This window comes from Argopecten irradians, chromosome 10 (assembly GCF_041381155.1).
Source record: "Argopecten irradians isolate NY chromosome 10, Ai_NY, whole genome shotgun sequence".
In the NCBI taxonomy this organism is placed as follows: Eukaryota; Metazoa; Mollusca; class Bivalvia; order Pectinida; family Pectinidae; genus Argopecten; species Argopecten irradians.
This window is the reverse complement of record NC_091143.1, coordinates 2,635,401-2,648,701: the sequence shown is the minus strand read 5'-3', so window position 1 is coordinate 2,648,701 and position 13,301 is coordinate 2,635,401. Positions and strand designations below refer to the sequence as shown.

The 13,301-nt window shown below is 34.2% G+C and overlaps 1 protein-coding gene across 2 annotated transcripts in view; it reads right to left on the bottom strand.

The window, feature by feature from the left end:
* Positions 1–13,301, bottom strand: part of LOC138332893 (ras GTPase-activating-like protein IQGAP1) — a 125,870-nt gene that overhangs the window by 19,376 nt on the left and 93,193 nt on the right. For both annotated transcript variants that reach the window (XM_069280901.1, XM_069280900.1), the window contains 2 exons: positions 13,089–13,210; positions 6,605–6,903 (listed from right to left, as the gene is read on the bottom strand). In XM_069280901.1, coding sequence (XP_069137002.1) covers positions 6,605–6,903; positions 13,089–13,210 — 421 coding nt within the window. The remainder of the gene's footprint in view (positions 1–6,604; positions 6,904–13,088; positions 13,211–13,301) is intronic.

Below are 13,301 nucleotides of genomic sequence, written 5' to 3'. Positions count from 1 at the left end.
AATCAATTCAGAGAGAATCCAACCTCAAGAAGAATTCAGGGGCAAAAGCATGACAAGTAAAAACGTCGGAAAAATGATAATAAAACAAATAGCAGAAACTGCTGTATACTGCCACACATTGAATTCAATATAAAAAGTCCTGTTTATAAATAAAAGCAAAGATAATTAATTACGCAAGAAGGACAGGTAAGACATGCACAGGATTGTCTCCCCTTTATGTAACCAAACACCAAACGATTATCCCTCATTAAAGTCACAATATACGTAACTAGCTGCAAAGTCAGACTCAACCCCCATATTGTAAACTATTTGTATATGAAGTTGAAATTAAGCTATATATGATATTTATAATGATTTCTTGGTGAATGTAGTACAACAGTTGTTGAAAGTTGATGTTTGTATATGCCTTTGTTTTAAAGTGGTCGCCATAGAAGTTGCGATCGTTGCAGAAGGAAGTTTGAAATTTAATGATCTATTCTCGGGAGAGTTCAGAAAGACGTCACATAGATACTGTAGCCACACGGTGTCCTCGAACCCACTTAGCTATGGTTGATATTTCTGAGATTTTTATCAAAAGCTTCTAAATCATTACCGAACATGTTGACTTCAATTTATTCCTGTCTCTGCTAGATTTACAAGAAAATTTTTATCTTCAAAATTCTTCTAAATTACAAAAAAAAAAAAAAAAAAAAAAAAAAAAATCATACAGATATGGATATTGGGACTTTAAATAATCAAACACCATAGGATTAGTTCCATCTTGTAACAGTAACCAAGTCTGACGTGTTTTAAAAGGAAATTTTTTCTTCTTAAACGTAATGCATCACAACTGACATTTCACTTGATAATGGTAGATTGGTTATAAAAATAAATAGGTTGAGCATGCATACTAAATGTCTGTGTGCTTATTGAAAGAAAAAATAAGACATTAGTTCTTGTCATATTTAGCTGTAGCCAACACCAGAAAAAACTTTAATGCTTCAAACTGACAGAGTTGTGGAGACTTTACTGTAAAGCCCCTATCATTAACTCCCATTGTGGAGACTTTACTGTAAAGCCCCTATCATTAACTCCCATTGTGGAGACTTTACTGTAAAGCCCCTATCATTAACTCCCATTGTGGAGACTTTACTGTAAAGCCCCAATCATTAACTCCCATTGTGGACACTTTACTGGAAAGCCCCTATCATTAACTCCCATTGTGGAGACTTAACTGTAAAGCCCCTATCATTAACTCCCATTGTGGAGACTTTACTGTAAAGCCCCTATCATTAACTCCCATTGTGGAGACTTTACTGTAAAGCCCCTATCATTAACTCCCATTGTGGAGACTTTACTGTAAAGACCCTATCATTAACTCCCATTGTGAAGACTTTACTGGAAAGCCCCAATCATTATCTCCCATTGTGGAGACTTTACTGTAAAGCCCCTATCATTAACTCCCATTGTGGAGACTTCTTTACTGTAAAGCCCCTATCATTAACTCCCATTGTGGAGACTTTACTGTAAAGCCCCTATCATTAACTCCCATTGTGGAGACTTTACTGTAAAGCCCCTATCATTAACTCCCATTGTGGAGACTTTACTGTAAAGCCCCTATCATTAACTCCCATTGTGGAGACTTGTCTGTAAAGCCCCTATCATTAACTCCCATTGTGGAGACTTTACTGTAAAGCCCCTATCATTAACTCCAATTGTGGAGACTTTACTGTAAAGCCCCTATCATTAACTCCCATTGTGGAGACTTTACTGTAAAGCCCCTATCATTAACTCCCATTGTGGAGACTTTACTCTAAAGCTCCTATCATTAACTCCCATTGCGGAGACTTTACTGTAAAGCCCCTATCATTAACTCTCATTGTGGAGACTTTACTGTAAAGCCCCTATCATTAACTCCCATTGTGGAGACTTTACTCTAAAGCTCCTATCATTAACTCCCTTTGTGGAGACTCTACTGTAAAGCCCCTATAATTAACTCCCATTGTGGAGACTTTACTGTAAAGCCCCTATCATTAACTCCCATTGTGGAGACTTTACTCTAAAGCCTCTATCATTAACTCCCATTGTGGAGACTTTACTGGAAAGCCCCTATCATTAACTCCCATTGTGGAGACTTTACTGTAAAGCCCCTATCATTAACTCCCATTGTGGAGACTTTACTGTAAAGACCCTATCATTAACTCCCATTGTGGAGACTTGTCTGTAAAGCCCCTATCATTAACTCCCATTGTGGAGACTTTACTGTAAAGCCCCTATCATTAACTCCAATTGTGGACACTTTACTGTAAAGCCCCTATCATTAACTCCCATTGTGGAGACTTTACTGTAAAGCCCCTATCATTAACTCCCATTGTGGAGACTTTACTCTAAAGCTCCTATCATTAACTCCCATTGCGGAGACTTTACTGTAAAGCCCCTATCATTAACTCTCATTGTGGAGACTTTACTGTAAAGCCCCTATCATTAACTCCCATTGTGGAGACTTTACTCTAAAGCTCCTATCATTAACTCCCTTTGTGGAGACTCTACTGTAAAGCCCCTATCATTAACTCCCATTGTGGAGACTTTACTGTAAAGCCCCTATCATTAACTCCCATTGTGGAGACTTTACTCTAAAGCCCCTATCATTAACTCCCATTGTGGAGACTTTACTGGAAAGCCCCTATCATTAACTCCCATTGTGGAGACTTTACTGTAAAGCCCCTATCATTAACTCCCATTGTGGAGACTTTACTGTAAAGCCCCTATCATTAACTCCCATTGTGGAGACTTGTCTGTAAAGCCCCTATCATTAACTCCCATTGTGGAGACTTTACTGTAAAGCCCCTATCATTAACTCCCATTGTGGAGACTTGTCTGTAAAGCCCCTATCATTAACTCCCATTGTGGAGACTTTACTCTAAAGCCCCTATCATTAACTCCAATTGTGGAGACTTTACTGTAAAGCCCCTATCATTAACTCCCATTGTGGAGACTTGTCTGTAAAGCCCCTATCATTAACTCCCATTGTGGAGACTTTACTGTAAAGCCCCTATCATTAACTCCAATTGTGGAGACTTTACTGTAAAGCCCATATCATTAACTCCCATTGTGGAGACTTTACTGTAAAGCCCCTATCATTAACTCCCATTGTGGAGACTTTACTGTAAAGCCCTAATCATTAACTCCAATTGTGGAGACTTTACTGTAAAGCCCCTATCATTAACTCCCATTGTGGAGACTTTACTGGAAAGCCCCAATCATTAACTCCCATTGTGGAGACTTTACTGTAAAGCCCCTATCATTAACTCCCATTGTGGAGACTTTACTGTAAAGCCCCTATCATTAACTCCCATTGTGGAGACTTTACTGTAAAGCCCCTATCATTAACTCCCATTGTGGAGACTTTACTGTAAAGCCCCTATCATTAACTCCCATTGTGGAGACTTTACTGTAAAGCCCCTATCATTAACTCCCATTGTGGAGACTTTACTGTAAAGCCCCTATCATTAACTCCCATTGTGGAGACTTTACTGTAAAGCCCCTATCATTAACTCCCATTGTGGAGACTTTACTGTAAAGCCCCTATCATTAACTCCCATTGTGGAGACTTTACTGTAAAGCCCCTATCATTAACTCCCATTGTGGAGACTCTACTGTAAAGCCCCTATCATTAACTCCCATTGTGGAGACTCTACTGTAAAGCCCCTATCATTAACTCCCATTGTGGAGACTCTACTGTAAAGCCCCTATCATTAACTCCCATTGTTGAGACTTTACTGTAAAGCCCCTATCATTAACTCCAATTGTGGAGACTTTACTCTAAAGCCCCTATCATTAACTCCCATTGTGGAGACTCTACTGTAAAGCCCCTACCATTAACTCCCATTGTGAAGACTTTACTGGAAAGCCCCTATCATTAACTCCCATTGTGGACACTTTACTGGAAAGCCCCTATCATTAACTCCCATTGTGGACACTTTACTGGAAAGCCCCTATCATTAACTCCCATTGTGGAGACTTTACTGTAAAGCCCCTATCATTAACTCCCATTGTGGAGACTTTACTGTAAAGCCCCTATCATTAACTCCCATTGTGGACACTTTACTGGAAAGCCCCTATCATTAACTCCCATTTTGGAGACTTTACTGTAAAGCCCCTATCATTAACTCCCATTGTGGAGACTTTACTGTAAAGCCCCTATCATTAACTCCCATTGTGGAGACTTTACTGTAAAGCCCCTATCATTAACTCCCATTGTGGAGACTTTACTGTAAAGCCCCTATCATTAACTCCCAAGTATCAATTTATAAATTCATTATGATGGTGCATCAGTTGGGGAGATATTTTTGTAATAAATTTTAGGTGAGTTCTCCGAAGATTTTACAAAAATAGATAAGATATTAGTGAGCAAGGTCATATACTTCAGATTAAGTATATTATATTTAGCACTTTATAATGAGACTGCGATCTTGTAACAAGGCAAGTTAAGGGACACGCTCTGTGTTAACTATATAGGAAGCATGTGTATTTACAAAATTCTGTGTTTCAATCATGGTTTATATTCCACTATTTGATTTGTACAATCTTTGTTTATTACTCATTTACCCATGAAAATTCAAAATGAACTGTTCCAGCAAAAGAATTCCAGTTTGACTTATGAATCACTTAAAAGAGCCATAAATGACAAATATTGAAGATATTTTTTATTGATAATTCAACAGGAAGTTAACACGATAGTAACAGGTCATCAAATTTCATTCACCCCTGAAAACACATGCAGACTCTTCTAAATCAAAGACTAGACCAGTCCACTTTGAAATCTTAGGAGCGAATGAATTAGGGAAAAGAGATCAGTTCTATAATACACTGTAAAAGTAAGGGGCCCAAGAGCAAGACTTGATTAACCTAAAAGGTTGTCTCAAGAGATGGATGACACAGAGTATAATTTGTTTTATTTCTTGGTTTATTTTTGTTGACAGTCCCGTGTGGCAGCAGCTAGGTGAGTGTGAAGATACTTGATATATACTGTTTTACACAGACAAACTCATGCTACACTGGTATAGTCATCCATATATACTTACATTCGTCTGCAAGGTCAGAAAAGGTTAAAATATTGAGATTACCAAGACAGAATTGATAACATACGATTGGTGTATGGTTTCAAAATGCATCTAAGGGCGTATGCTGCCTTACTATGACAAGTGTTTACATTAAGTCAGAGTTACTCCCCTTTAACTGAATCTCTCTCATCAACAAGAGGCCCAGAGGGCCTGTATCGCTCACCTGGTTTGACATGCCTAGTAATGTTCTGAATACAGGTTCATTGTTTCTTTTCTGAAGGAATTTGAATATCTACCTCTAATTCCCCTATTGGGCCCCACTCTTTCTGCTCCAGGGAGTCAAAGCCAAAATTTATACAAATTCTGTTAACCCCAAGGATGTTTCTGGGCCAAATTTGGTTAAAATCCAAGCACAACTTTATGACTAGTAGCGATTTATAGGATTTACCGCTATTTCCCATATTGGGCCTTGCCCCTCCTGCCCCCATGTGTCAGAGCCAAAATTTATACAAACTCTATTCCCCTTCCCCCATGGATGTTTGTGGTCAAATTTGGTTTCAATCCATGCAGAACTTTAAGACAAGTAGCGATTTATCAGATTTACCTCTATTTCCCATATTTGGCCCCACCCCTCCTGCCCCTGGGGGGTCAGAGCCAAAATTTATACAAGTTCTGTTCCCCTTCCCCCTAGGATGTTTCTGGCCAAATTTGGTTACAATTCATGCAGAACTCTAGGACAAGTAGCGATTTATAGGATTTACCTCTATTTCCCCTATTGGGCCCCGCCTTTCCTGCCCCCGGGGGGTCAGAGCCAAAATTTATACAAGTTCTGTTCCCCTTCACCCAAGGATGTTTGTGGCCAAATTTGGTTATAATCCATGCAGAACTCTATGACTAGTAGCGATTTAAAGGAAATGTTGACGGACGGACGACGGACGCCGCGCCATGACATAAGCTCACCGGCCCTTCGGGCCAGGTGAGCTAAAAAACAATAAAAAGTTTTCTCCCTCAAATAGATGTTCAAAAAATAATTCAAAGCTTAGTTTATTCTTTTAATTCATTGATATCAGATTCAATCTGTAGAAGCTTTTTAATGTTTGTAGAAATCTTCTGGAATAAAGGATGTGTAGAGTAAGGTAGCATACCTCCTTAACATTCCAAAGGATTATCAGGTGACGATACAAGGTGGTATTTAATCTGGTGTAATTGATCGGTAATAACAAGCTATACATGTTCTTATAAAACAGATACATAACACATACAACGCATATATTAATGGTGAATTATACATTGTCTTTTATAAAATCAGTTTGTTTTGATATCTGATTGGATATGCGTTACACCTATCTTATTTCCAATTTTGAAGACACCTAATAGTCTTTATCTATAAAGCTATATTACAATTGGCAATAACACATAAAATACAAATTATAATTACTTTTTTAGTTACACAATTACCAACTGTTTTCCTAGAGTTTCTGTAGTAACGAGACAGGATTGGTCGCGACATTGTTAGGTATAGGATGTAATAATGCTATATCTATATTACTATAGAAACTTACGCTATTTCCTCCTCCAGAGCTTTCCTGAACAGCTTGAGAAGGAGGTACTCCTCTCTCTGGTTTGAGCCGTAATTAAATAACGAGTAAATGACCGACTCCATGAACTTTGTAGTGCGACTCTGTGGCATCTCGAAGATGAGTTTGGCGAGGTAGGAAGGATTTGTCTGTAATAGGTAGAACAGGTACTGGTAGGCCTCCAGTCGGTCATGACAGTCTTTACTTAACGCCTTCAGCCCCTTTGGAACACTCTGGCTCATTTCTTTGTGTTTGGAGAGTTTCTTGTCATGGCTAACAACATCCTGATGAGGTCAATAGAGTCAACATTATCAATAACACACAGCAAATCTTTCACTGTTATTATATCCATTAACTTCCCCATTATCATAACCATTAAATTTCCCGTTATTATAACCATTAACTTCCCCATTATTATAACCATTAACTTCCCTGTTATTATAACCATTAACTTCCCCATTATTATAACCATTTACTTCCCCATTATTATAACCATTTACTTCCCCATTATTATAACCATTAACTTCCCTGTTATTATAACCATTAACTTCCCCATTATTATAACCATTAACTTCCCTGTTATTATAACCATTAACTTCCCTGTTATTATAACCATTAACTTCCCTGTTATTATAACCATTAACTTCCCTGTTATTATAACCATTAACTTCCCTGTTATTATAACCATTAACTTCCCTGTTATTATAACCATTAACTTCCCTGTTATTATAACCATTAACTTCCCTGTTATTATAACCATTAACTTCCCTTTATTATAACCATTAACTTCCCTTATTATACATTAACTTCCCGTTATTATAACCATTAACTTCCCATTATTATAACCATTAACTTCCCCATTATTATAACCATTAACTTCCCTTATTATAACCATTAACTTCCCATTATTATAACCATTAACTTCCCGTTATTATAACCATTAACTTCCCGTTATTATAACCATTAACTTCCCGTTATTATAACCATTAACTTCCCTTATAAACCATTAACTTCCCGTATTATAACCATTAACTTCCTTATTATAACCATTAACTTCCCTTATTATAACCATTAACTTCCCCATTATTATAACCATTAACTTCCCCATTATTATAACCATTAACTTCCCTTATTATAACCATTAACTTCCCTTATTATAACCATTAACTTCCCTTATTATAACCATTAACTCCTTATTTAACCATTAACTTCCTTATTATAACCATTAACTTCCCATTATTATAACCATTAACTTCCCTGTTATTATAACCATTAACTTCCCATTATTATAACCATTAACTTCCCATTATTATAACCATTAACTTCCCTTATTATAACCATTAACTTCCCTTATTATAACCATTAACTTCCCTGTTATTATAACCATTAACTTCCCGTTATTATAACCATTAACTTCCCTGTTATTATAACCATTAACTTCCCCTTATTATAACCATTAACTTCCCCATTATTATAACCATTAACTTCCCTTATTATAACCTTAAATTCCCATTATTATAACCATTAACTTCCCTGTTATTATAACCATTAACTTCCCTTATTATAACCATTAACTTCCCTGTTATTATAACCATTAACTTCCCTGTTATTATAACCATTAACTTCCCTGTTATTATAACCATTAACTTCCCTGTTATTATAACCATTAACTTCCCTTATTATAACCATTAACTTCCCCTGTTATTATAACCATTAACTTCCCTGTTATTATAACCATTAACTTCCCTGTTATTATAACCATTAACTTCCCTGTTATTATAACCATTAACTTCCCTGTTATTATAACCATTAACTTCCCTGTTATTATAACCATTAACTTCCCTGTTATTATAACCATTAACTTCCCTGTTATTATAACCATTAACTTCCCTGTTATTATAACCATTAACTTCCCTGTTATTATAACCATTAACTTCCCTGTTATTATAACCATTAACTTCCCTGTTATTATAACCATTAACTTCCCTGTTATTATAACCATTAACTTCCCTGTTATTATAACCATTAACTTCCCCATTATTATAACCATTAACTTCCCCATTATTATAACCATTAACTTCCCATTATTATAACCATTAACTTCCCTGTTATTATAACCATTAACTTCCCTTTATTATAACCATTAACTTCCCTGTTATTATAACCATTAACTTCCCCGTTATTATAACCATTAACTTCCCTGTTATTATAACCATTAACTTCCCTGTTATTATAACCATTAACTTCCCTGTTATTATAACCATTAACTTCCCTGTTATTATAACCATTAACTTCCCTGTTATTATAACCATTAACTTCCCTGTTATTATAACCATTAACTTCCCTGTTATTATAACCATTAACTTCCCTGTTATTATAACCATTAACTTCCCCTGTTATTATAACCATTAACTTCCCCATTATTATAACCATTAACTTCCCTGTTATTATAACCATTAACTTCCCTGTTATTATAACCATTAACTTCCCTGTTATTATAACCATTAACTTCCCCATTATTATAACCATTAACTTCCCTGTTATTATAACCATTAACTTCCCTGTTATTATAACCATTAACTTCCCTGTTATTATAACCATTAACTTCCCTGTTATTATAACCATTAACTTCCCCATTATTATAACCATTAACTTCCCTGTTATTATAACCATTTACTTCCCTGTTATTATACCATTAACTCCTTATTATAACCATTAACTTCCCTGTTATTATAACCATTAACTTCCCTGTTATTATAACCATTAACTTCCCTGTTATTATAACCATTAACTTCCCTGTTATTATAACCATTAACTTCCCTGTTATTATAACCATTAACTTCCCTGTTATTATAACCATTAACTTCCCTGTTATTATAACCATTAACTTCCCTGTTATTATAACCATTAACTTCCCTGTTATTATAACCATTAACTTCCCTTTATTATAACCATTAACTTCCCTTATTATAACCATTAACTTCCCTTTATTATAACCATTAACTTCCCTGTTATTATAACCATTAACTTCCCTGTTATTATAACCATTAACTTCCCATTATTATATAACCATTAACTTCCCGTTATTATAACCATTAACTTCCTTATTAACTTCCCTGTTATTATAACCATTAACTTCCCTGTTATTATAACCATTAACTTCCCTGTTATTATAACCATTAACTTCCCTGTTATAACATTAACTTCCCTGTTATTATAACCATTAACTTCCCTGTTATTATAACCATTAACTTCCCTGTTATTATAACCATTAACTTCCCTGTTATTATAACCATTAACTTCCCTGTTATTATAACCATTAACTTCCCTGTTATTATTTAACTTCTATTATAACCATTAACTTCCCTGTTATTATAACCATTAACTTCCCTGTTATTATAACCATTAACTTCCCTGTTATTATAACCATTAACTTCCCTGTTATTATAACCATTAACTTCCCTGTTATTATAACCATTAACTTCCCTGTTATTATAACCATTAACTTCCCTTTATTATAACCATTAACTTCCCTGTTATTATAACCATTAACTTCCCTGTTATTATAACCATTAACTTCCCGTTATTATAACCATTAACTTCCCTTATTATAACCATTAACTTCCCTGTTATTATAACCATTAACTTCCCTGTTATTATAACCATTAACTTCCCTGTTATTATAACCATTAACTTCCCTGTTATTATAAACCATTAACTTCCTGTTATTAACCATTAACTTCCCTGTTATTATAACCATTAACTTCCCTGTTATTATAACCATTAACTTCCCGTTATTATAACCATTAACTTCCCTGTTATTATAACCATTAACTTCCCTGTTATTTATAACCATTAACTTCCCTGTTATTATAACCATTAACTTCCCTGTTATTATAACCATTAACTTCCCTGTTATTATAACCATTAACTTCCCTGTTATTATAACCATTTACTTCCCTGTTATTATAACCATTAACTTCCCTGTTATTATAACCATTAACTTCCCCGTTATTATAACCATTAACTTCCCTTATTATAAACCATTAACTTCCCGTTATTATAACCATTAACTTCCCTGTTATTATAACCATTAACTTCCCGTTATTATAACCATTAACTTCCCTGTTATTATAACCATTAACTTCCCCGTTATTATAACCATTAACATCCCCATTATTATAACCATTAACTTCCCTGTTATTATAACCATTAACTTCCCCATTATTATAACCATTAACTTCCCTGTTATTATAACCATTAACTTCCCTGTTATTATAACCATTAACTTCCCTGTTATTATAACCATTAACTTCCCCTTTATTATAACCATTAACTTCCCTGTTATTATAACCATTAACTTCCCTGTTATTATAACCATTAACTTCCCTGTTATTATAACCATTAACTTCCCTGTTATTATAACCATTAACTTCCCTGTTATTATAACCATTAACTTCCCCATTATTATAACCATTAACTTCCCCGTTATTATAACCATTAACTTCCCCATTATTATAACCATTAACTTCCCGTTATTATAACCATTAACTTCCCTGTTATTATAACCATTAACTTCCCCATTATTCTTTATTATAACCATTAACTTCCCTGTTATTATAACCATTAACTTCCCTGTTATTATAACCATTAACTTCCCTGTTATTATAACCATTAACTTCCCTGTTATTATAACCATTAACTTCCCTGTTATTATAACCATTAACTTCCCTGTTATTATAACCATTAACTTCCCCTTTATTATAACCATTAACTTCAAATTATTATAACCATTAACTTCCCTGTTATTATAACCATTAACTTCCCTGTTATTATAACCATTAACTTCCCTGTTATTATAAACCATTAACTTCCCTGTTATTATAACCATTAACTTCCCCGTTATTATAACCATTAACTTCCCGTTATTATAACCATTAACTTCCCTGTTATTATAACCATTAACTTCCCTGTTATTATAACCATTAACTTCCCTGTTATTATAACCATTAACTTCCCTGTTATTATAACCATTAACTTCCCTGTTATTATAACCATTAACTTCCCCATTATTATAACCATTAACTTCCCTGTTATTATAACCATTAACTTCCCTGTTATTATAACCATTAACTTCCCCGTTATTATAACCATTAACTTCCCTGTTATTATAACCATTTCTTCCCTTTATTATAACCATTAACTTCCCTGTTATTATAACCATTAACTTCCCTGTTATTATAACCATTAACTTCCCGTTATTTAACCATTAACTTCCCTGTTATTATAACCATTAACTTCCCTGTTATTATAACCATTAACTTCCCTGTTATTATAACCATTAACTTCCCGTTATTATAACCATTAACTTCCCGTTATTATAACCATTAACTTCCCTGTTATTATAACCATTAACTTCCCTGTTATTATAACCATTAACTTCCCTTATTATAACCATTAACTTCCCTGTTATTATAACCATTAACTTCCCTGTTATTATAACCATTAACTTCCCTTATTATAACCATTAACTTCCCTGTTATTATAACCATTAACTTCCCGTTATTATAACCATTAACTTCCCTGTTATTATAACCATTAACTTCCTTATTATAACCATTAACTTCCCTTATTATAACCATTAACTTCCCTGTTATTATAACCATTATTTATTAACCATTCCCCTGTTATTATAACCATTAACTTCCCCATTATTATAACCATTAACTTCCCTGTTATTATAACCATTAACTTCCCCATTATTATAACCATTAACTTCCCCATTATTATAACCATTAACTTCCCTGTTATTATAACCATTAACTTCCCCGTTATTATAACCATTAACTTCCCCATTATTATAACCATTAACTTCCCCGTTATTATAACCATTAACTTCCCCGTTATTATAACCATTAACTTCCCCATTATTATAACCATTAACTTCCCCGTTATTATAACCATTAACTTCCCCATTATTATAACCATTAACTTCCCTGTTATTATAACCATTAACTTCCCCATTATTATAACCATTAACTTCCCCATTATTATAACCATTAACTTCCCCATTATTATAACCATTAACTTCCCTGTTATTATAACCATTAACTTCCCTGTTATTATAACCATTAACTTCCCTGTTATTATAACCATTTACTTCCCCGTTATTATAACAATTAACTTCCCCGTTATTATAACCATTAACTTCCCATTATTATAACCATTTACTTCCCCATTATTATAACCATTAACTTCCCTGTTATTATAACCATTAACTTCCCTGTTATTATAACCATTAACTTCCCTGTTATTATAACCATTAACTTCCCTGTTATTATAACCATTAACTTCCCCGTTATTACAGCTATTAACTTCCCCTTTATTCTAACCCTTATGAGCAGACATTTGCCTTGACCAGATCTATCCTACCTGTTGGATAATCCTGTTTTTGATGATGTATCCTTACCTGTAGTGAAATCCTGTTTTTGATGAGGAGTCCTATCTTAATGTCCATCGTATCCAGGTCATGCTCTAGTTGTTGTGTTGACCGAATCTCAGTCACCACCTGTTGTCTCAGCCTCTGTAGCTCTGTAAAATAATTAGGGTTGTCTCAAAAAATCTTTACATACAAAACAAAAATGTTCTTAACATCCAAAATTAAACAGATTTTCTAAGTATA